This window comes from Oryctolagus cuniculus, chromosome 2 (assembly GCF_051225735.1).
Source record: "Oryctolagus cuniculus isolate XC-2025 breed Fujian yellow rabbit chromosome 2, ASM5122573v1, whole genome shotgun sequence".
NCBI classification, from domain to species: domain Eukaryota; kingdom Metazoa; phylum Chordata; class Mammalia; order Lagomorpha; family Leporidae; genus Oryctolagus; species Oryctolagus cuniculus.
In genome coordinates, this window is record NC_142868.1 from 55,334,121 (window position 1) to 55,358,684 (window position 24,564).

The 24,564-nt window shown below is 36.3% G+C and overlaps 1 protein-coding gene across 1 annotated transcript in view; it reads left to right on the top strand.

Annotated features, from left to right (window-relative positions):
• GALNTL6 (polypeptide N-acetylgalactosaminyltransferase like 6) overlaps positions 1-24,564 on the top strand; it is a 1,246,993-nt gene that overhangs the window by 983,710 nt on the left and 238,719 nt on the right. The window contains exon 6 of the mRNA XM_002709470.5: positions 22,575-22,760. Within this exon, the coding sequence (XP_002709516.1) occupies positions 22,575-22,760 (186 nt within the window). The remainder of the gene's footprint in view (positions 1-22,574; positions 22,761-24,564) is intronic.

A 24,564-nucleotide genomic window follows, 5' to 3' on the forward strand; every position in this document is an offset into this window, starting at 1 on the left:
GGTGGATCTGACAAACACCCCTGGATTCTGTAGGCATCCGTGACTGTGGGAACCAGGTATGACCAGCTTGAACCATTTTAGGCTCCCTGAAGGCTACCTTTACTTTTCTAACCTTGGTCAGGCAGCAAAGAATCATGGAACTATATTTGGGATTCAATGATGGCATGATGAAGCCCAAATCTGGGCAGATCCTACTGGATTCCATCCCAAGGCAAGTGCCTCCAGAAAGTCTCTGGACTTGACCTATGCGTTGGTAAAACAGATTTGTTTTGGCATGTATGCACTGCAACATAGCACAGGGCCTGATGACTATGAGACTCAGATGTTACCCATCCAGCACCTGTCTAAGTAGCTGAGCAGCTGCCTCTATTTCCCAACTATAACTTTTGACAAACATCAAGGAATCACATGACTATTTTGGGATGAGGTGGCCAAGCAGATAAAAATGGGCATAGAGCAAATCGAAACAGTTCCTGACCCCAGGTCAGTCCCTGCAGGGTCTCTGAAGCTGCTTCAGTGCCCAGCAGAATTCTGTGGTCCTGATTGAGCAGTCTTATACCTCAGCCATGTACCCAATGGCTGACAGTGTGGCATAAGGCAAAGAGCTAACTCAACAGCAGACACATCATAGCAGAATGAGCTGGTCTCAGTGGGCTGAGGGCTCCAGATATGATCTGCACTGTGGTGTTCATGAAAAACCTCTTTTTAGGTAATTCCCCAGTTCACACTGAACAACACATCAATTGCAGATTTGGGACAAATTTGAGTTTGGAAAGTATTGCAAGACTGAATCTCCAAAAACATATCAACAGCAGACCTAAGGAAACCAATCAATTAGAGTGCTTGCTACCCAGAGCTGAAATAGCAGAAGTATCCGTAGACTCAGAAAAAAACAGACTGCTTAGAATTTCTAGAAGTATAGCAACAAATGAAGTTAGATTACAATAATCAATCCCCCTAAGTGGAGACAACATTGTAAAACAAGCATCAAGATCTTCCAGGTAATCATGACCTCATCTAAAGAGTGAAATAAGGTGCCAGAAACCAAACATCTTGGTAGTGAAATTTCCAAATGTTGAGATGTAGATTTCAAAATACCTATTTTAAGGAAACTCAACAACATTCAAGAGAACAGTGATAAATGACATAATATCTTAACTGTGAGATCTGAAAGAGATGGAAGTAATTAAACAAAATCAACCAGAAATCCTTCAACTGAAAAGTACCATAAGTGAAATTAAATATGTGACTGAGGACATCAACAATATGGTGGTTCAAACAGAAGCATTGAGCTTAAAAAAAAAAAAACTATTTGAAAATATACAGTTTTGAGAAGAAAAAGACAAAAACAATCAAGAGGAATAAAGGAAGCTTATGGGAAATATGGACTAGCATGAGAAGAGAAAATATTAAAGTTACTGGGAGCTGGCTCTGCGGCTCAATAGGCTAATCCTCCGCCTGCGGCGCCAGCACCCCGGGTTCTAGTCCCGGTTGGGGCACTGGATTCTGTCCCATTTGCTCTTCTTCCAGTCCAGCTTTCTGCTGTGGCCCGGGAGGGCAGTGGAGGATGGCCCAAGTCCTTGGGCCCTGTTCCCACATGGGAGACCAGGAGGAAGCACCTGGCTCCTGGCTTCGGGTCAGCTTGGTGCGCCAGCTGCAGCAGCCATTGGGAGGTGAACCAATGGAAAAAGGAAGACCTTTCTCTCTGTCTCTCTCTCTCTCACTGTCTAACTCTGCCTGTCCAAAAAAAAAAGTTACTGGGACAGAAAACTTTCAAATGTTAGAGAAGGATACAAATAACCAGATATCAGAAGGCCAAACATTATCAGTCAGATTCTACCTAACCAAGTGTACCACAAGACATGCTATAGTCAAGCTCTCCAAAGTTAAAAGTAAAGGGTCCCAATTCACCTGACTACAGACTTCTCAGCAGAAACCTTACAGACCAGAAAGGAGTGGTAAGACTTTTACACTACTAAAGGAAAAATATTGCCAGACAGGAATACTGAACCCAGCAAAGCTATAATTTAGATATGAGGGAGAGGATAAAGATATTCATAAATAGAAGCTGAGATAATTTATCACCACCAGATCTGTGTTACAAGAAATGCTAAAATGAGTTCATCACACTAAGAGAAGGAGACGCTAATAAGTATGAAGAAAATATCAGAAGGTGGAAAACTCATTGATAACACTAACTATACAAATAAAGACAGAATAATCTAATATTACAATATGTCATATAAACCATTAATATCTTTATAGTGAAGACTGAATTAAATTATAATCACTACATTAAAATATTGACAGATAATATTGAAAGCCATCAAATGCAACATCAAAATTCAAAATGTGGGGAGTAATTGAGCACAAATGTAGAATTCTTTGTTAGCATTCCTTATACTTTTGTTTGTCTTTTTCTCACTTTTTAAATTAACATTAAATTGTTATCATTTCAAGGCAGCTTGTTATATCTAAAAGAAGTTCTATCTAAGCCTGATGACAACTGAAAAGCAAGAAGCTATAACAGACTTACCAAAAATACAAATCAAGGAATTAAAGTACACCACTATAGGAAATCACTTAACCAAAAATGAAGATTGTAAGAGAAAGAGAGAAATAGAAACAGCAATAAAAATTAAAAATGCTTATCAAAATGTTAATAGTAAGATTTTATCTGTCAATAATTACTTTAAATGTCAATGGACCAAATTCTCCAATTAAAAGATACAGAGTAACCAAGTGAATGAAAAAACAGGACCCAGTCATATACTACTTATAAGAAACTCACTTCACCTGTAAGGATGCACATAGACTGAAAATGAAAGTGTGGAACAAGATATTTCATGCAAATTAAACCACTAGAAAGCAGTGGAAGCCACAGTTTATCACACAAATAGATTTTAAATGAAAATCAGTAAAAAGAGACCAGGAAGATCATTACATAATGAAAAGGGCTTTAAACAATAAGAGGAAATAGCAATAATAAACATATATGCACCCAATATTGGAGCACCCAAGTACATAAAGCAAACATTAACTGACCTAAAGAAAGAGATAGACTCCAATAGTAGGGACTTTAATACCCACTCTCAGAAATGACCAGATCATCTAGAAAGAAAATCAACAAATAAACATCAAAGTTAAGTCACACCCTAGAGCAACAGAACCTAACAGATATATACACTACTTTCCATGCAACAGCTACAGAATACACATTCTTCTCAACATTACATAGAATATTTTCCAGGATAGATCACATAGTAGGTCATGAAACAAATTTATTTTTTTAAAGATTTATTTATTTACTTGACAGTAAGAGTTACACAGAGAGAAGGAGAATCAGAGAGAGAGAGAGAGAGAGAGAGAGGTATTCCATCCATTGGTTCACTCCCCAGTTGGCTCTAATGGCTGAAGCTGTGCCGATCCAAAGCCAGGAGCCAGGAGCTTCTTCTGGGTCTCCCATGTGGGTGCAGGGGCCCAAGGACTTGGGCCATCTTCCACTGCTTTCCCAGGCCACAGCAGAAAGCTGGATTGGAAGTAGAGCAGCTGGGAATTGAATCGGTGCCCATATGAGATGCCAGCACTGCAGGCAGCGGCTTTACCCACTACGCCACAGCACCGGCCCTACAAAACAAATTTAAATGAATACAAATAATATTAAGTATCATTATGACTATAATGCAATAAACTATAAATCAATAACAAGAAAACTTTGAAAACTACAGGTACCTGGATATTTAACGATTTATTCCTGAAAAATTCATGCATCAAGGAAAAAATCAATGAGAAAAATTTAAAATTTCTAGAAACTAATCAAAATGGAAACACAACTTCCAAAACCTAATTAAGGGATATAGAAAATGTAGTATTAAGAGGAAAGTTTAGGGGCTGGGGCTGTGGCATAGTAGGTCAATCTTCTGCCTGAGGCACTAGCATCCTATATGTCCACCAGTTGGAGTCCCAGCTGCCCCTCTTCTAATCAAGCTCAAAAAGACAAAAGATAACCAATTTTGACAAGGATGCAGAAAAAGGGAACACTTGCACACTGTTGGTAAGAATGTATGTTAGTATACCCATTCTGTAAAACAAATGGAGGTTCCTCAAAAAAAATAAAATAGATCTACCACATGATCCAGCAATCCCCTTGGTGGGTATAAATATCCAAGGAAAATGAAATCTGTCAGAGACATTTGCATTCCCCTGTTGAAGCTGCATTATTCTCAACAGCAAGGAAACTGAAACCATCTAAGTGTCTAGCCACTGATGAATAGATAAAGAAAATGTGGTAAAGAAGCTATTATTATAGCTCATCCAATTGAGCCACTGCCTGCAACAACAGCATTCCATATCAGAGTGTTACTTTGTATCCCAATTGCTCTGCTTCCAATCTAGCTTCCTGCTAATGCAGCTGGGAGGGCTGGGAAGGCCATGGAAGTCTTCAAAGTACCAGGATGAGGTTCCTGGCTCCTGGCTTCCACCTGGCCTAGACCTGTGTGTTGTGGGAATTTGGGGAGTGAACCACTGGACAGAAGACCAAACTCTCCCTTTGTCTCTCTATGCCTTTAAAATAAATAAATCCTTAAAAAAATAAAATGTGGTACATATATAATGGAATACTAGCCATAAAAGAGGATGGAATATATCATTTCCAACAACATGAATGGAACTGAACTTGTTTTAAGTGGAATGAGCCAACTACAGAAAGAGAAATATCACATGATCTCATTCAAATATGGAATCTTAAAAATAGGTGATCTCATAGAAGCTAAAAATAAAATGGTTGTTAGAAGAAACTAAGGAGGGATGTCCCTATTCAAATTTGGCTGTGGACTTACCATCAGAAAGTTTGCATGGCATACTCTCACCATTTTACTAATGGTTCAATTTTTTAAATGCCACAATAGACTCCTTTCTTTGTGATTTTAGTCTAAGGATCACAGAGCATAGAAGACACAAGTCCTAAGTGCTAGGGCCTGGTTTGGCTTTTCAATGTGGATGCCTCTCCTAGAACAATCTGATTACGATGGAACCATCTGAGACATTTCATGATTCTTCTAGTGATGATTTTCCAGTTACATTTCTTGAGAATTTACCAGACCATAAAGTGAAAACAGTGACTATATCTTAGTATAAAATGAGTACAAAGAAAGAGTACTTCTATATCCAGTCATACAATTTATTGCCAGATTTTCATAAGAAATCTGCTTAGAGTTTAAAAGATTATGATAGAAATTTATTATATATGCACAAATATATACAAGAGAACTTCGAAAAGTAATTATATTTTGGTGCAAAAAATTTGATATTCAATGTATCATTTTTTCATAATATACATTTTCTACTGACTTTTTTAAGTGCCTTTGTATATTTATAAATATATATATATATATATAAAAACTCTGCAAGCTGAAAATATCCTAGAAATATAAGAAAAAAACTAGTAAAAGTGGATACTCCTGGAAAGAAAAAATGGAATACTAGAGGTATTGAATGGGATTTTTTTTTCAATATATACTTGCATATTAAATAATTTGCTTGTACATCTATCACTTAACTCCCAAAATATTACTATGAAAATGAAAAAAATTAAACGTTAGCCAAGAAGAGAAAAGGAGGAAATCAGAGCTCACAGCTTGCTTTAGTGTATATGGTTTCTCTAGCTTCTCATAACTGCATATAGTTCAGCACGTTTTGTTTTGTTTGCAAGAGGCTACCCTAGCAGGGACTGTTGTCATTTGGATGACTGTTTAATCAGTTGTTAACTTCTTCTTTCGCTTGTATAATAATGAGCCATCACAAGATTGCTTATTTCTCTTGATTTCATTCCCAAGACTACATCGCCCCTTCCTCTGTTGTGTCTACATAAATCCCATTCTTCTAATTCAATTTCTAAGACCCTTCCTTTCAGAATGAATACATCATCTGCCCCAGCCACTTAAGAAATGAGTTCTATTTGGAGGTGTTTGCTCCCCATGTAAAAATTTACTACATCCCCTATTGAGGTTGTAAGCTACAAACTCTGAGGCTGTGCTCTGTATTTCCCAATATTCACAATATCTCTGCTGTTCCCATATTTTTACTACATTTTCATGGGTTAATCAAAGAGAAGCTTTGGATTTCTGGTATCAATGTTAATGATTTTTGATTTTTAGTTTTATTAACTCATTCAATAGCTTTTAGTTTGTATTTGTTTATTCATATCTTAATGAAAGGTAGAAGGGTAATCTGAGGCTCATAAACAGAGATTTGGTCTAACACAAATTCTGAAAGGCAAGGAGAATGGAGAGGCTCAATGAGCTTCATGAAGTTATTGGGGAAAATTAATCTCTCCTGGGAGAGAAGCCTTGATAAAAACACTCGCAATGCAGGGCTTCTCTGTCCACAGAGTTGAAAAATAAACGCCACGTCTACCTCCATTTGCAACACACTGACTGATTGCAGTCCCTACAATAGGTGAATTTTGTCAAGTGTGAAAATAATCCTGGGACCAGGGGAGACACATCATTAGCAGGGAAATATACATCTCTGCTGCTGCTCAAGGAGATGCAGCCATTTAAATGAAGATAAAGAGGGGTAAACAAAAGAATTACAGGAGAAAATGTGTTGCTGGACTATCAGTCGAGGAGACCTAATGCTGCCCTTTATCATGACTTATCATGCCAGTGACAGACGATAAAACTCCTACTGCTGCACAATTCTGTACTTGTCAGTTTCTGAGCCAACTTTTCCTTGGCAGATGCTTGGCAGATTTTAGACATATGATTTATTGCCTCATTTAATCAAGACTGTGCAGGAAACAATAATCTTTCTGGTAAATTACAAATTAGGCACCTTTCACTTATTTTTAGTGACAGAAATGATATATACATATATACATATATATGTGTGTATATATATACACATATATGTATGTGAGAGATGCAATTAATAATTCATATATGTATATATGTGTATATGTGTGTATGTTCTTGGGCTTTCTAGCAAATATTATTTGTTGCTTGTTAAGAAATTTAAATAATGTCTTCTAGTCCTTCTGTCTGCTGAAGACAGGGAAATTTATGCAATACTGGAAGATATAAATTCAGTCATCCTACATCAGTGTTTTTCAGTGTTTATTGTTATGGAAAACAACAGCCTGAGCAGATTCCAGTACTAATAAATGGCCCTGCTGTGGAGGTTATTGGCAATTTAAAGGCCATATCACTTCATTTTGCTTCCCATTTTGCAGATACATTTTAGTTTCTTTGGGGAATTTCTTCTAAAATTTGGGGGTAACTGGCTAGAGAGTAAAAGGAAACCATGTACCCAGCACATCAGTAATATTTTCTGGAAATTATATTATGTGTTTAAAATGACTCCTTGGAAATTGATTAAGTTAAAATGAAGTACATGAAGCCAGTGCTGGGTTATTGTCTTACCTAGGGAGAAAAATCGCTTTCTAGAATTCAGTAGTAAATAGGCAATTCATTTTGACATAACGAGGAAGAGTGATGTTAACAGCCAGAGGTCACACAAAGCTGAGATGGGAAAGACCTATTAGATCATTTTCTCCATTCCCTAGAGAAGAGGCCAAATTATATTTCATACTGCTTTGCCCAGTTTAGCTTTCAATTACTCAAACAAGTGGCTTTTACTACTTCAGACTTTTTCCAGGACCTTTACCTTTCTTCATGTTCCCAGCCTTCCTGGGTGTATTGGCGAAGACTAAATCTTGGTCAGAATTAACCCTGCAGGTGACCACAAAATTAGACCTGTGTCCTCAAAACTCATTTTCTCTTCTCTTTCCATGAGCTTCAAATCATTTCTTTAGTAATAACTCTCTTTGTCTCTTCCTACTTTACCTCTATGTTGTTTCCTCATCACATGGCTTTTACTCTAAGTAACAACTTATCTTGGCAGAAGAATCTTCTGAAACAAAACTTCTATTTCCAAAGGTAAATGTTCATGATATCTAGGGCAATGCTATTCATCCAGAAACCCCAAGAACATCTCAAAACAATGAACAAAAGGGATGAGTTCAAGAGAGAAGTTGAAGAGATAAAGTTGAGACTGCAAGTCTAGGGAACTCATGCTACACAATGGAATACAGCAAAGGGACAGAAGCTGAAGGAAAGTGTGGGCCAAAGAAGATTTCCTTTTAAAGACAGAAGTGTTATAACATGTGTGTTTGAATATGGAGCTACTCAATAAAAGACCAAACATGAGGATGCAGAGAAGTGGGACACCTATAGGACCATGTTTTCATTAAAGAATGAGATCCAGGGCTCAAATGGAAATCGAAGCATCATTTTATCCACGTGCATATATAGTTCATTTATTTTAACTGGTGAAATGGCAGGGCACATGAAAAGATGTGCTAATAGACTGACAATTTATGAATGACTGTGACTTCAATTCTCTTTCAGTAAAGAGTGGAATGGGTTTTATGTCCCTTTAAGTCTTCTTGGTCACTCCAATTTCTTTGACTTCCATATCAAATGAAACAGTCTTCTAATTAGGTAAATCTACACTGGCTCATATCCCAAGGCACTCTGGAATATCTCCTAAGGAAAATTAGGTTCAGAAAAAATATTCACAAAAATATTCATTGTACATTATTTACAATAATAATGTTGCAAACATGTTGACAACCTACATCTCCAACAACAACAGAAATGTGGCATATTCAAAATAGTATTCATTAAGATGTAGTAACTTGGAAATTTTCAACCTTATGCTTAAAATGAAAAAAAAATTCCAAATATAAGCACCCAAATAGAAGGAAAGTATGAAGAATGATTGACTTCAGGTAGTAAAACTGTTAGTGAATTTTCTCCTTCTTTCTACTTTCCTTATTTTCCAAATTTTGCACAGTAATTATAATGCAACCATAAGAACCTAATTCCAGGCTATAAATTCCTTTCTATTTAAAAGATTCCTGAAGGATACATTTGGGTCATAGTTTGTTTGTTTTCTTGCAACTCATAATCATGGCATTAACTGAGAATTTATAGTCCAGGCATTTAGGCAAATTTCTTAAACTATCTGATCTTTATTTCCCTCACTATAAAGATAGCTTTCATCACAGGTAAAATGAGGTGTAAACAATTCCATGCATTTATATATCTTAGAATGGTATCTGGCAATATTGTAGGCAACAAATTAATATAGACATATTTATTATTTTGGCCACATATTTCTCTGTCATAGTTTGCTGCATATGCTGTTAGTTCTTCACATGGAGGAATCTGAGACACATTTTTGATACTCTTGATATTTTCTTTCATAAATTTTGAAGCAAGACAATATTTTACATGGTTCCTTTCCATTTCATTCTTTGATAGTATTTCAAGAAATGGAAAAATTCCTTGAGAGGGCTTATCTACGACAGGACCATTTTCTTCAAAAAGGGCAGACACACATTTCCTTCATGCTTCCTTTGATATTGCATTACGAAGATATCGTTTAGAACTAGGAGTTTCAGTAGCTTTTGGGACAGGACCAATTTCCAGATATTTAATTTTGTTCTGGTGTCATCTAAATTGAAATTCTGACATAGCATTTTTCTCACACTAACTGTTTAGAGAAATTCCTTCCAATTTGTCTTTATTTGTTGTGAAGTCAAGCCAAACCCCAGCGGTCTCTGTGGCTGTTTTGGCAGATATTGGTGACATTATTCCATCACCACACACATGTTAATTTGAGATAGTGGCCCCTAAAATTCTGCCCATGTAGCATTCCCACCCAGTAATTAGAATGGATTATTTTGAGGAAACAAGAAAAATGAAATACCCTTTAGCATGCATGAATCAGATCTTTTTCAACTGGAAAGAAATGCAGAATGGAAAATGCTTCAGGAAGGGCAGATATTTTATTGCTCCCATTTAATATCCATACTACAATATGGCATTTTAGAGTTGTTTTATTTTGTTTTCTGCCATACCTGTATTTTATGCTTTGTTACTGACTAAAGATCAATTTCTCCATCTGAAACATCCTGGATTTAGTTTTTTTTTATCACTTTAAATTTTCTAAAAATTGTCCTAAGTGAATTTGTGAATCCCTGAGGTTCAGAGGTGGATTCTATGTTTCTGGCTGATTTGATCCATGCAGCACTTGGTTTTAGTGGGAGCCTGTGACTTTACCTTATTAATAGCACAGCTGATGTGGTTCATATTACCTTGTAATTTTGTTTAGGCCTATTTCATTTCTCATCCTTACTTTATCTTAGGAAAACAAGTTACAGAAAACCATTAATTATTTTTATGGGAAAAAATTATTCTTAGTCTCAATGTTTATAGATGGTCATTAAGTCAAAGCAGCTCACAAAAAGCTACTTATCAGAGCTACGAATGTATGTGTACAGCCACAATTATATCAACAATTAACAGTTACATGATTGTTAGAAAATAAAAACAGTTTAAAAAAATCACATGGTGTTTGGAAAAATACAGTAAGATATTGAAGTAGCTAGAGAATTATGAAATTTATAAATGGGTTTTACCTTCAAGTATATTAGAGAGCAAAAGCATAAATATACGAGTCCTTTTGATATTTTTTCTTTGTTAAACTTACTTTAAAATGTGCACTTTTGACAGCATTTAAAATTAAGAGAACCCATGAAAGATAAAGAATGAGTTTTCTTAGAAAGAAGATAAGGAACTAAAAAGATATACTTATAAATGCAGTGATTAATTAAATGCAAAGTATTATTTAATTCTTTGCTATAATTGACAATGAAGGGGAAAAACTGAAGACACAGGCCTCAATGAATAGTAGATGCAATGTGCAGAACACAGACTTAAGATGGGGAGAACTAGGCACACAGAGAGCAACTGTCACAGAAATATGTACATTGGTTGCTGTAGACTCTATAACCACATGGAGTAATCTCTAAATACTAGAGTAGGATTTTTTCAAATAAAATGTTGATTGATAAGTACTGCAGTGGGAGAAAAAAAAAGTTCTGGAGGTTTTTCATTTAAATCATTTTGCTCCTGGAACTTTGATGGTTTCTGCTACTTTCTTAAATATTTTCAAGGTCAAATAGTATAACACTGAACCACTGATATTTTGTACCATAAGATATGTACACTTGGGTATTTGGACAGGATTATTATGCAACTGACACAAATGAAATTTGTGAACTGTATGGCCTATCCCTTTGCAACTTTTATAAAAATGTTTAAATCAATAAAAATATTGAATTATTTAAAAAGCAGAGATGTTTATATTGAATGAAAATGGATCAGTCATGGTAAGTTTAAAACACTCAGCAAAAGCACTTGACAGAAAAGACCTCTGAGTTTTACCCATTTTTCCATTCTGTCTTTTTACTTCTCTGAGGCAAAATTATAGCATCCGAATAAACAGCATGAATAAGATAATTTGGAATTAAAGTTAATTTTATAATTCTTGACTTTGAGAAAATACAAAGTTCCATTCTAAGTTCATGGAAATAGAACATTACAAATTATATTTTGTACTCAAATTACTTCACTTCTATTCATTCTCAGAAGACCTTTAATTACAACTACTCTTTAAAAGTATAAAATACTTAGCAAAATATGTAAACATGAATTATTTAAGAAGCATTTGAAACAGTAAACTCAGTTGTTAAGTAGTTCTCAAGATAATACTGTGGAAAAGGAAAAGGAGAATTCAAATATTTCCATTATAAATAAGAAGACATTACCTTGTTAAAATTAAAATAATTAATCCTATACAAATCAAATTATATTAAGTGAATCTACATAAATGCCACTTCATAGATATGATACATTTTTATATAGGCAGTTTTTAGGCAATTACCCAAAGGCCAAAATACTGTGTGTTATTTATTCTCTTCCAAAATCCATTTTAAGAGTACATATTCTATAAATATAAAGTGGCAAAGATAAATACTTTGATAAATACTGCTGATCTCTCTTTTTCCCTACATCTGCTAGAGGTGTATTTTCAAAGTTCATCAGAGATAGGATTAAAATATGTTTATTTTGGTACAAGAAAAACTTTGAAATCTATGCATAATTTTTTTGTAATTTGCATGAACTTTTTTATGAACTTTTTGAGGACCCCTTGTATGCATGGATTTCTTTTTTTTTTAATTTTTTTTTTATTTTATTTGTAAGACAGAGTTACAGAGAAGCAGAGGCGGAGAGAGAGAAAGAGAGAAAGAGGGAGAGAGAGGGGTTTTCCATCCACTGGTTTACTCCCCAGATGGCCGCAATGGCCGGAACTGTGCCTATCTGAAGCCAGGAGCCAGGGCCTTCCTTTGGGTCTCCCATGCGGGTGCAGGGGCCCAAGGACTTGAGCCATCTTCTACTGTTTTCTCAGGCTACAGCAGAGAACTGGATTGGAAGTGCAGCAGCTGGGACTGCAGCCAGCGCCCATATGGGATGCCCACACTACAGGCAGCGGATTTACCCGCTATGCCACAGCGCTAGTCCCAATATATGCATGGATTGCAAAATATTTTTCAGCCAAAATATACTCATCTTTTAATCCTATCTTCTATGTCCTTTTTGATGTACTCTCATGCATTGTGTTTCCCTGAAACACTTAATTCTTTATTGTATGATGGCACCTATAATACTATAGTTTTTCACTGTCTGGGTCTTTATTCATGAATTGTTTTACAAATGACCTTTGATATATGAGAATTTCACAGACTTTACAACCATGTACAATCTTAAACATGGAAAAGAGCCTTCAAACAAGCAATACAAGCCACTAGATGTACAGCTGCTTTGTATTGCACAAGGAACCATGCTCTGGGTGAATGAACAAATGCTGTGGCCCAGATGAAGAGTATCCATGTTACTCCAAAAATATTAGCCATTTAAAACTATTCTGAAAATGTATAACTCAGTTGTTCCCTACCAAAATAATGAGAGGAAGGGGAAGGGAGAGAGAAAAAATATGATTGAGAAAGAATGAGAGAGAAAGGAATCTGCTGAGTGCTCAGTCTTGCCTGACTTTCCAGAAGAGCACACACTAAAATATATTCTATCCCTACTTGCTTATATAGGGGTCTAGTATCTGAACAAGAAAAGTATCATGAGAACAGAGATATTTCTAGGATCCAAAAATATTTAACTGGGAGAAAATGACATGAAAGAAATTAACAATGAAGTGAAGCTCAGCTGAGCCAGAGCTAGGGGTGCCAGAATGAAGAACTGAAGAATCTGGCTGCTGCCGCGGCTCCCTTGGCTAATCCTCTGCCTGTGGTGCCAGCACCCTGGGTTCTAGTCCCGGTTGGGGTGCCAGATTCTGTCCTGGTTGCTCCTCTTCCAGTCCAGCTCTCTGCTGTGGCCTGGGAGGGCAGTGGAGGATGGCCCAAGTGCTTGGGCCCTGCACCCCATGGGAGACCAGGAGAAGCACCTGGCTCCTGGCTTCAGATCGCCACAGCGCGCCAGCTGTGGTGGCCATTTTGGTGGTGAACCAACGGAGAAAGGAAGTCCATTCTGTCTCTCTCTCTCTCACTGTATAACTCTGCCTGTTGAGAGAGAGAGAGAGAGAGAGAGAGAACTGAAGAATCTGGCATGTGGAATTACAAAATATCTGGTTCTTCTTGGTTTCTCTCTGCAGCCAAAACTGCCAAGTAGTATTTGGGAGTCCTTTGTCAATAGCATTCCCTTCTTTTTTTTTTTTTTTTTTTTTTTTTTTTTTGCTTTGTATTTTCTTTTTTTTTTTTTTTAAACTTTTATTTAATGCATATAATTTTCCAAAGTACGACTTATGGATTACAATGGCTTCCCCCCCATACCGTCCCTCCCACCCACAACCCTCCCCTTTCCCACTCCCTCTCCCCTTCCATTCACATCAAGATTCATTTTCGATTATCTTAATATACAGAAGATCAGCTTAGTATACATTAAGTATGGATTTCAACAGTTTGCTCCCACACAGAAACATAAAGTGAAAAATAATAGATGATTTTTTTAAATGATGATGAAATCAGAGCAGACCTATTGTCATGTTTAATCCCAGTGAGAGTCAAGTTGGGAATTGATAATTTCTTTCTTTTTTTTTTTTTTTTTTTCAGAGGATCAGTTTAGTATGCATTAAGTAAGGATTTCAACAGTTTGCACCCCCATAGAAACACAAAGTGAAATATATTGTTTGAGTACTCGTTATAGCATTAAATCTCAATGTACAGCACATTAAGGATAGAGATCCTACATGAGGAGTAAGTGCACAGTGACTCCTGTTGTTGACTTTACCAATTGACACTCCTGTCTATGGCATCAGTAATCTCCCTATGCTCCAGTCATGAGTTTCCAAGGCTATGGAAGCCCTCTGAGTTCTCCGACTCTTATCTTGTTTAGACAAGGTCATAGTCAAAGTGGAGGTTCTCTCCTCCCTTCAGAGAAAGGTACCTCCTTCTTTGATGACCTGTTCTTTCCACTGGGATCTCACTCGCAGAGATCTTTTGCCAGAGTGTCTTGGCTTTCCATGCCTGAAATACTCTCATGAGCTTTTCAGCCAGCTCCGAATGCCTTTAGGGCTGATTCTGAGGCCAGAGTGCTATTTAGGACATCTGCCATTCTATGAGTCTGCTGAGTATCTCACTTCCCTTGTATAATTTGGGACATGCTCAGGCTGACTTGCCCCAAGTGGTGGAGTTGGAAGCATACCAGGGGATTCCAATTCAATCCCATCGAGGTGGCATGTACCAATGCCATCTCACTGTTCCAGGTGATCAGTTTCAGTTCACAGTTGGTCATGGTGAAGGGACTGGGAGTCAAAGGGAACACATAGACAAGTCTAGTACCTGCTAACGCTAACCGATGGAGTAAATAAAGGGGAGAGTGATCCAGCATTCCCTTCTTTTTAAAAGATCTGTGAAGAATCTGAGGTTTTACCCTACTTGCAAGTTAGCCAGTTAGCCTGCCATTGTTTATTACATGAAGGCAGGAGGTATGAGATTCCTGGGTCTGAGACAATGGACACTGTTACTCCTAACTTCCCCCAAGTAACAGAAAGGAGATACAAATCTGCCTAAATGGATTCCTACACAAGCAGTTGATTTTCTGATAGAGAAGGAATATTGAAGTTAAGCGATTCAAATCTTTTCTAAAGGACAGCAAGCATGTCTGTTTACTGCTCAGAAGAGAGACACCATCTTTGTTTTTGAAAGAGATACTATATCTATTTTCCTTATCCAATCTCTATATAAACATCTTGAAAAGATAGTTTAGAACAAACTGTGGTCACTGTCTCGGTTACAAGACATGCAGAAATCCAAAGACCTAGGAATAGTGGTGTCCAATCCTCTCTTCCTTGATTGCATAAAGTTAAAATGTCTCATAGGAAACAAACAAAAAATCCGATGTCCTGTCTACAACTGGATGAACATATAATTAGGTTAAAAATATCGGTATATCAGTTACTCATTTTATCTGAGAAATGAAAATATTTGTTATATTATAATTTTCACAATGAATTTGTTTTAGTCGTAATTTATTCTGGTCACACTAGCTTGTTCTTGTCCAGTGTTTGTGGTCCATGAGATTATTACATACCACAGGAAAACAACATGCCTACCTGTGAGGGCCAGATAAATTTGCAAATGTTAGGGACTGCTTTTTTCTCTCTCAATTTTTTATTTCATCATGATCCATGTTAGTCTGTTAATCTTTAGGATTCTCCTTCCATTTGCCTTTCCCTTTATAGTTTACTTATTGAAGAAATCAACCTATTTGTCCTTAAGAATTTCCCATGGCTTTGATTTTGCTGATTGTATTGCTGGCGTGCCATTTAACACACTGTTCGATTCCTTTATTTCCTGTAAATATAAAGGCATGATCAAATTCTTCTGTAATGTTTTTGATAATACTTCATAGGCAATGAGGTATTTTTTTGTTCGTTTGTTGCTATCAGAAGGCACAAAATGGATGACTGTTGCTCTTTTTCTATTGTTGACTGTCTATGGTGGCTTGATCTTTTAATTTATTAGGAGCTGAAAAAGGATGACATTTTTAATTTTACCTTTTCTTCTTTTTATATTAACTGGAATATACTTTGTCTATTTACTTGTTTAGTGTCCCCAACTCTTTTCCAAATTAATTAAGATGCCTTGATATTAGAAAAATAGAAAATAGGACATGCAGAGATGGAGTAGGCTAAAATTATGATAGAAGTAATTGATTGTTGTTTCATCAATTCTATTACTTTCTTGGCTAGACTTTTACACTTCAGATAAATATAAAATGTCTATATTCAAATGTTATCAAAAGAGACAAATTTATTGTGGTCAACCAGGATAAAAAGGGATTGACTTTTTTTTTAATTCAACTAAAGACTTAAAATCTGTGTTTCACCCATATAAAGTATATTTTAAAGTTTCTACAGGCCCTACCAAAGTAGAGAGTTATTCTAAACCTTTCTACTTTAGGTCAAAATATATAAACACATATATGTTATGCCCAAGTCAATAGATGGATAGATGATTGATAGATAAATAGATCAAATGTCCAGATACATTAAGAAATTGAAAAATATATTCTCTAATTATGAAGTACTTCTTGTCAATATTGTAAACTGCAAATTACCCATAATGCTTACAGTTTCATTTAATAATATATTCTTATTGTGGAAGGATCCCCCAAGAAATTGTAATGTATATCTATGCATTTATAAGCCCTTACTTTTCAGAACTCATAAGTAAGCATCACCCAAAACAACTAGCACATTCTCTACGTGAACTCAAAGTCATGTTTTACTGAAGTCTGACAACACCAAAAGATATAGATCAAAGGAATTTCATCTCCATAGGGTGTATACTTAAATATAGAAATCCATACCTTCAGCACAGTTGTGTCTCCTGAACACTCCTGCCCTCTCTTTATATATAAATTAGTGAATTCAGAGGAGAGGGAAAGAACTGGGCAAAAAGTGGCTGGGCCTCTGTACCAGCCATTGAGTGTGAGGCAGTTCTGTTCCTGGTCTTTGGTAAGTTCTCCACTTGGAATACCCAGGCCAAGCTCTATTATATCGATGGTTCCTAGCTTCTCTGTCCCACTGGGAATAATTTTTCAAAGGTAGACTAGAAATATTTCTAAACCCTGTTACTGTATTTTTCTGACATAATAAGCATAACTTATTGAAAATACTTAAATCTTTGATGAATTAACAGTGCTTCAAAGTCATTATTTTGATGTTAGTGACAGTCTTACATACAGTGAACTGTGGGAGATTAGGCAGATGCTGTATTGACCAAAGAAAATACCCTGGAGTTTGCTTTTTGACTAAACTTCTGATGTGTGTCAGCTTAATTTTGATTTGACTTTTATTTCCAAAAATGAGACGCAGTGTAAGAAAATACTAAAGACCAACTATTGGGATGTGTTTAGGAGAAACTAGATATTTTACAGGATTGGATCTACTTGGTAAGTGAAACTTCAAAAGGTAAACTTATAAATCATACAACTAGAAGGACTACTGAAGATCAACTACTCACATTACTATTATCTTACAGCTGAGGAAAATTAGGTGGAATGGTATGAATAGATTTTCTCAAAGCTCACGGCTAGTCAGCAGCAGAACTAGAATTAATGTCTTTGACTCTTTCAACTATGTAGCTCAATGAAGGTGATTCTTTTAATTTAGTTGCTAACCTACATATTAAATTCGCTACTGAATGGTATATAAATTTATGGTGCATAAACATAATCTCTAAAAATGAGGGAAATACATTCCAGAAAACTGTTAAATTTAGTGTTCACAGTAGTATGACAACCAAATTTCATGTAAGTACAACTCTTAATTTCATTATTGCCTAACAGTGATACAACAAACCCTGTGAAAAACTGGTATTTTTGAAGTTGTATTCAATCTCCTAGGTCATTATGACACTGTTCAATGGTTTTTAACAGCAACATATCTACTAGTAGTCTAGGACTACTGACTAACAAACTTTCAGTGGTTCCATAAACATTTAACTATCACTGGTGAAATCTGCCTGTTTATGGAAATAATATAATTTTTCTTGATATTATTTGAATGAGTTCAAAAATGATCTTAAAGGGCTGGCATTGTGGTGTAGCAGGTTGAGTCATTGCCTGCAATACTGGCATCCCATATGGTCACCGGTTTGAGTCCTGCCTGTTCCACTTCCAATCTCAGTCCCTGCTAGTGCACCTGGGATGGCAGCAGAGGATGGTCCCTGCACTCATATGGGGGACCTAGAAGAAGCTCCTGGCTCCTGGCTCCTGGCTCCTGACTTCAGCCTGGCCCAGCCCCAGTTGTTGCAGCCATTAGGAGAGTGAACCACAGTTGGAAGACACCTCTCTCTCTCTCTGGAACTCTGCCTTTCAAATAAGTAAAATAAATCTTAAAAAAAAAGTGATCTTCAAACATGCTATGTTTGAATTAAAATAATATAAGATCTTATTTAAAATCATGTATTTTTAAATGAACCTAAAAATTGCTAATACAAAAGAAAGACAAAACGTTTTTAATTTAAAGCAATCGGTCTTCCATCTCCAGTAACTCCCTTGTATGAGAGTTTAATTTGCTAATTGGACTGATGATACCTGCCTTCATTGTGAGTTATGAGTAATTAGATGTTACTACTGAACTACTAAGAGGATGGGATCCCCAAGGGCAGTCAACCAGATCATTATCTAAAGCAAAGCAAACTAATTATCACCACAAAGTTCCAACTACAGGACTTGATCTAAACATCTAGCAGACTATTTGGGCCAAATCCCTTGTGCTTAGTGAATTCATACCATACAGTATTCGTAGAATGTTAAAGTGGGCTTTAATAGAATAAAAGTGAACTGATCAGAAAATGTGTACAGAGGGAAATATGTTTTAGAGAATTTCTTATAAAGCAAAGAACATGGAAGTCTAAATACAAAGTTGAGACAACCATTCTCAGGTGACCTTACTTTGGAACTCTTGGGAAGCGAGGATATTCTAGAGCACCTTCCTTTTATACAGCTATGGAAAACTGTTCTGCCTCTCCCCCAGAAGAGATAGCTCTAGTCTTTGGGGATTAGGAAGAAAAGAAGTCAATGCATCTTAGACTGCTGTGTGTTACACTGGACAACAGAACAATGAAGCTTAAGAAAGATGGGGAAAAGAACTATTTTGGTGAACTTCACATATACTTATGATTTATTTTAGTTCCTAATAGCTGTCAAGACACTATATTCAGTGAGATTATCTGTTCTGTGGTCCAAATAACTGAATTACAAATAAACTTGTAGAATGTCACTTTTTTAAAATTTGGCGATACATAAAGATGTCAATGTTTGAATACATTGTAGTAATGAGATTACAAAGTTTTCCTAAATGTCTATTAACGTAGGGAATCCTGACAGAACACAGGATTTTCAAGACTCCAATACATACAGAATACCTATGTTGGTCACACACACTTAGATATTGCCTTTGATCATGCAACTGTGTCACTTTTTTCTGCTTTATTTCCCTGACAAGATGGTCAAGATTCAGCCTTACTCACAGAAGATGCTGTGTTGTGTACCCCTCTGGAATCTTGCTTTGCAACTTGAACACAGGGGAGCCAGGACTTCATAATGAGGGTGGTGGAGAGGAGTAAGAAGCAGGCCTCTGCACTGAGTATCTGTTTCAGAGCAAAGAGAAATAATGTGAAATTAGCCTGTTGATTGACATAAATTGTGATCCTGCATTTATGTGCACATTAGTTCATTTTATCAAAGTTATTTCCTTTAAATTGGCAATTGATACAAGATGAATTATCCAAATAACAACAGACATAGAATATTCTACATTATTTTGTCTTTCTAGTTAGCATTCAAAGGCATTTCTTAGATGGAAATGCTGTTTCTCCCTTTAAGTAAAAGTGACTTACTGGAGTCTCCAGTGATTAATGTAATAAATGTCTATTGAATGAGCACTGGCATGTCTCTAACCAGAGCCTCACTCAAAGCTTGACTCCTCACTACCCTCCAAGAGAGAAAAACAATCCTACAAGTCGCTCATATTTTATAGGTGAGGAAATCCAGTTTGTATAACCCACCTACATTCATCCCCGAGAGAGACCTCCATCCCAGGTCTACTCTGACTCCAACTCCTACAACTTTTGCTTTCTATAATCTGATCTCAATACCCCTATTAGTTACAGGAAGAACAAGATAAGGTGAATTTTTTTTAAACTTTTATTTAATAAATATAAATTTGCAAAGTACAACTTTGGGATTATAGCTGCTTTTTTTCCCCCATATCTACCCTTCCACCTGCAACCATCCCATCTCCCACTCCCTCTCCCATCCCATTCTTCATCAAGATTCATTTTCAATTATCTTTATATATACATATATATATATATGATCAATTTAGTATATACCAAGCAAAGATTTCAACAGTTTGCACCCACACAGAAACACAAAGTACAGTTATACCGTTAATTCACATAGTACAACACATTAAGGACAGAGATCCTACATGGGGAGTAAGTGCACAGTGAATCCTGTTGTTGATTTAACAATTGACAGTCTTGTTTATGGCATCAGTAATCACCCTAGGCTCTTGTCATGAGCTGCCAAGGCTATGGAAGTCTTTTGACTTATTTAGACAAGGCCCTAGTCAAAGTGGAAGTTCTCTCCTCCCTTCAGAAAAAGGTACCTCCTTCTTTGATGGCTTGGTCTTTCCGCTGGGATCTCACAGAGATCTTTCATTTAGGTATTATTTTTTGTTTGCCAGAGTGTCTTGGCTTTCCATGCCTGAAATACTCTCATGGGCTCTTCAGCCAGATCCAAATGCCTTAAGGGCTGATTCTGAGGCCAGAGTGCTATTTAGGACATCTGCCATTCTATGAGTCTGCTGTGTATCTCACTTCCCATGTCGGATTGTTCTCTCCTTTTTAATTCTGTCAGTTAGTATTAGCAGACACTAGTCTTGTTTATGTGATCCCTTTGACACTTAATCCTATCATTATGATCAATTATGAACAGAAATTGATCACTTTGACTAGTGAGATGGCATTGGTACATGCCATCTTGATGGGATTGAATTGGAATCCCCTGGCACATTTCTGGCACTGCCTTTAGGGTTAAGTCCGAGTGAGCATGTGCCGAACTGTACATCTCCTCCCTCTCTTATTCCCACTCTTATATTTAACAGCGATCACTTTTCAGTTAAATTTGAACACCTAAGAATAATTGTGTGTTAATTAAAGAGCTCAAGCAATGGTATTAAGTAGAACAAAAAAATACTGAAAGGAATAAAGTATTAAGTTGTTCCTCAACAGTCAGGACAAGGGCTGATCGAGTCATTGTTTCATATTTTAAGCTAAACTATATCTGAAAATATCTCACCTACCGTTCTTCATAGTAAAAATTAGAAAGTTAAATATTGTTTTACTTGATACATCTGTGAAATATAGTTACATAGTAGTCAATAAAAAAGGAATTAAGGTTTCTTTAAAGGCCAATATTAACAAGCACAGGAATAAATCCTTCCATACAGAGAAACTCCTATATAGAGTAATTCTGACATCTGCTAAATTGGATAGCAGGAAGGGATCATAAATCCTACATGAATCCCTGTCACTTCAGATCAGGGGAAAAGACTCAATAATATTATGGCCTTTGATTTCAGATGTACAGAGAAGTTTTGAAAAGTGAAAAATGCAGAGCATACTCCATTTCTATGAATATGAAGTTATACTTGTCAGAAACTACAGTAAAGCCCTCATAATGTCTTAGATATGGGAGAATGAAAGCAGAGAATGTAAAATATGCAAGCACATTCCCTACAGAGAGCCACCAATTGCACTTATTTGGCATGAGAAGACCTGAGATATTCACATTTTTTATCACTGAAAGTAAGAAATATTTTATTCCATAAATAAATTACCTGATTTGATGTTGCTTCCATTGTTTGTCTTTAATTAGAAAAAGAAACAATTCCAACTTTAAATAGATAAGAAATATTTCCAAATCTTAAATAGCAAGGTTCATAAGACTACCAATATAGAAAGTCACCTACTTTTCCTCTCCATACCTATTCCAACATCAAGTCAGTTATCTTTCCAATTCAAGTCAGAAGCTGAATGCTGAACTTGCTTACCAGTTTGTTACTAGTATTGCAGAGGTGGGTAGGGTTTGGGAATCTGGTTCTTGTTGATTTGACTAATAATTTTCTGTATTGTTTTACACACATTATTTTCAACATAGAGAATACTAGATGAAAGCTTGCTGTAAAGAGCACTATTACTGGGAACAACCCATATGCAGGAAGTTCATCTAATTTTGCACAGCAGGAATTAGAGGGCCAATGACCATCTTGGCCAGTGCTGGCCAGGATTAAACATGGTAATCCTGGCAAACTATAACTTCTTGATAGAGTGCTAATGTGTCAGTGTCCATTACTGTGTTCAAACATAGGGCAATAATTGCAGTTTGTGAATCTTTCAGAAAACATAAAAACTTCTAGGCATAAAGGTTTATTAGTATCTCCCTATAGATGAGAAGACAAACACAGACTTTAGAAATGTTATGGTAGGACTCACCATGCACATACTCTCTATGAAAAAACATCGACGAACAATGCTAATGTTTTGGATTCTTTCTGTGCATTCTCTACTTCCTTCCTAGATCACTTGAAAGATAAGTTAGAAGAATACATGGCCAGATTTTCCAAAGTGAGAATTGTTCGCACCAAGAAAAGAGAAGGACTCATTCGGACCCGACTCTTGGGGGCATCGATGGCGGGAGGAGAGGTCCTGACGTTCCTGGACTCCCACTGTGAGGTCAATGTGAACTGGCTGCCCCCACTCCTTAGTGAGTACACATCATAAGGTGACACCATGGGAGCCAGGGGGAGAATTGTGGTCCACCAGAGGGAGTGTGTGGTATTTTTAATTTAATTTGCAATCAGCAAGGCAAGAGACCCCTTCTAAAACTTTTACAGGGAGAATCTTTAATGCTGTCTTATCCACTGCTGAGGATAAACAGGTAACTATAGAATTGCATTTAAATTGACATTTTAGATAATACCAACTACAATCTTACTTCAGGTTTTAAAAGGTTTCATTTATCTTAGATGTTCTCTTTTATTGCAGTTATATTCACTGGGTAAACACTAAAAGAAAAAAGTAGCCCAAAATGTTTTTATAGCCATCCTGTAACTACAATGAGATTAAAATATAAACACACACTTCAAAAAATGTTACAGGACTGCCAAGAAAGGAGGAAAGAAAATTATTTAGCACCAACATACAGTTAAAATATAAGCACCTCCACATTGCCCAAAATATATAATGTTATTGCTTTTATGTTCATTCTGCTTTTACCACCAGCCTATATCCCTAAATATAAAAACCCCCATATTGCACAGAGTCCCCTCAAATGCCACAAAATGCTATCTAGTTAATATGTCTTAAATGTTCACAGTATGGCTAAGAGAAGGGAATGAAGAAAGCTAAGTCATATCACACTTGAACTGTCAGAAACAGGAAAGTCTGCAAGTAACTCAAGCTCGAAAATACACATGTGGCACAATTCAAGCTTCATCTCTTTTTTTATTTATTTTACAATGAAGTCAGATACATGAGTAAAGTTCAGTTGCAGATGAGAAATAAATTGCAAGCCTGAAAAAATGCTTTTTTCTAAAACACACGTTTCCTTCATATTACACTTCTTCCTACTATTCTAGATATTGGTAAATCAACTTTTATTGCAAATATATACCTGGCCTTAGAACTAAAGCCAGTAACAACTGCCTCCACAATAGCTTTCTCAAACACAATGATTTTCTATTGATCATTGTGCAGGATTTCAGCTCAAACCAACAAAGTTCCATTAGTGAAAGATGTGAGGGAAAATCAACTGAAACTGTATAGGATTTAAAATAGGAAACAACCAGCAACTAAGAGCCCGACCACATCACCCAATCCACATACCTACCCCTGTACAGATGACTGCCTGGCGGCCCTAATCAACAGAAATGTTTTAGTGCTCCTACAGTCAGAGACTCCTCTGAGCTTTTAATTAAAAGTACCTTGTCCAAGGACACAGCAATTTAGAGCTTCATCAGCAACAGTGAGATTCCCTCAAACTGAATTTGACCTATATGGTGTTGAATATTCAAAGAAGTCAGCAAAAGACCTTATTTATTTATGAACCAAAAAAAAAATCCCTAAATGCCCATTGTCAATTCTCTGGTTGTGGCTCTGATTTGAAGAACAACACAAAGATAAAGATAGGAAAAAAAAAGAGAGAAAATAAGAAAAACCCACAGCCCACTTTTTCTCATTAAAGCATTTCATTTCCTGGAGGTCTGATGGATAAGAAATGATTCAAACTTAGGATCACTATCTTTTTTATTTTCCTTTATCAGTATCTTGACACATCATCCAAAATGAAAAAACAGGCGGAGCCACAGTTTCCTGGTTCATTTTTCACCTAGGGATTATACCTGAATTTCAATTTCCCATTAGGAGTCCATTTGTTTGATTCTTGGAAATTGAAATGTAGATTCAAGCCTTGGATGAAAACTTAGTTATTCTGCTTTCACCCTAAGGTAGTACATCTGGATGAGAGCTAAAAGGAAATTTGAAGAAAAAATTGAAAGTGAATTTAATGA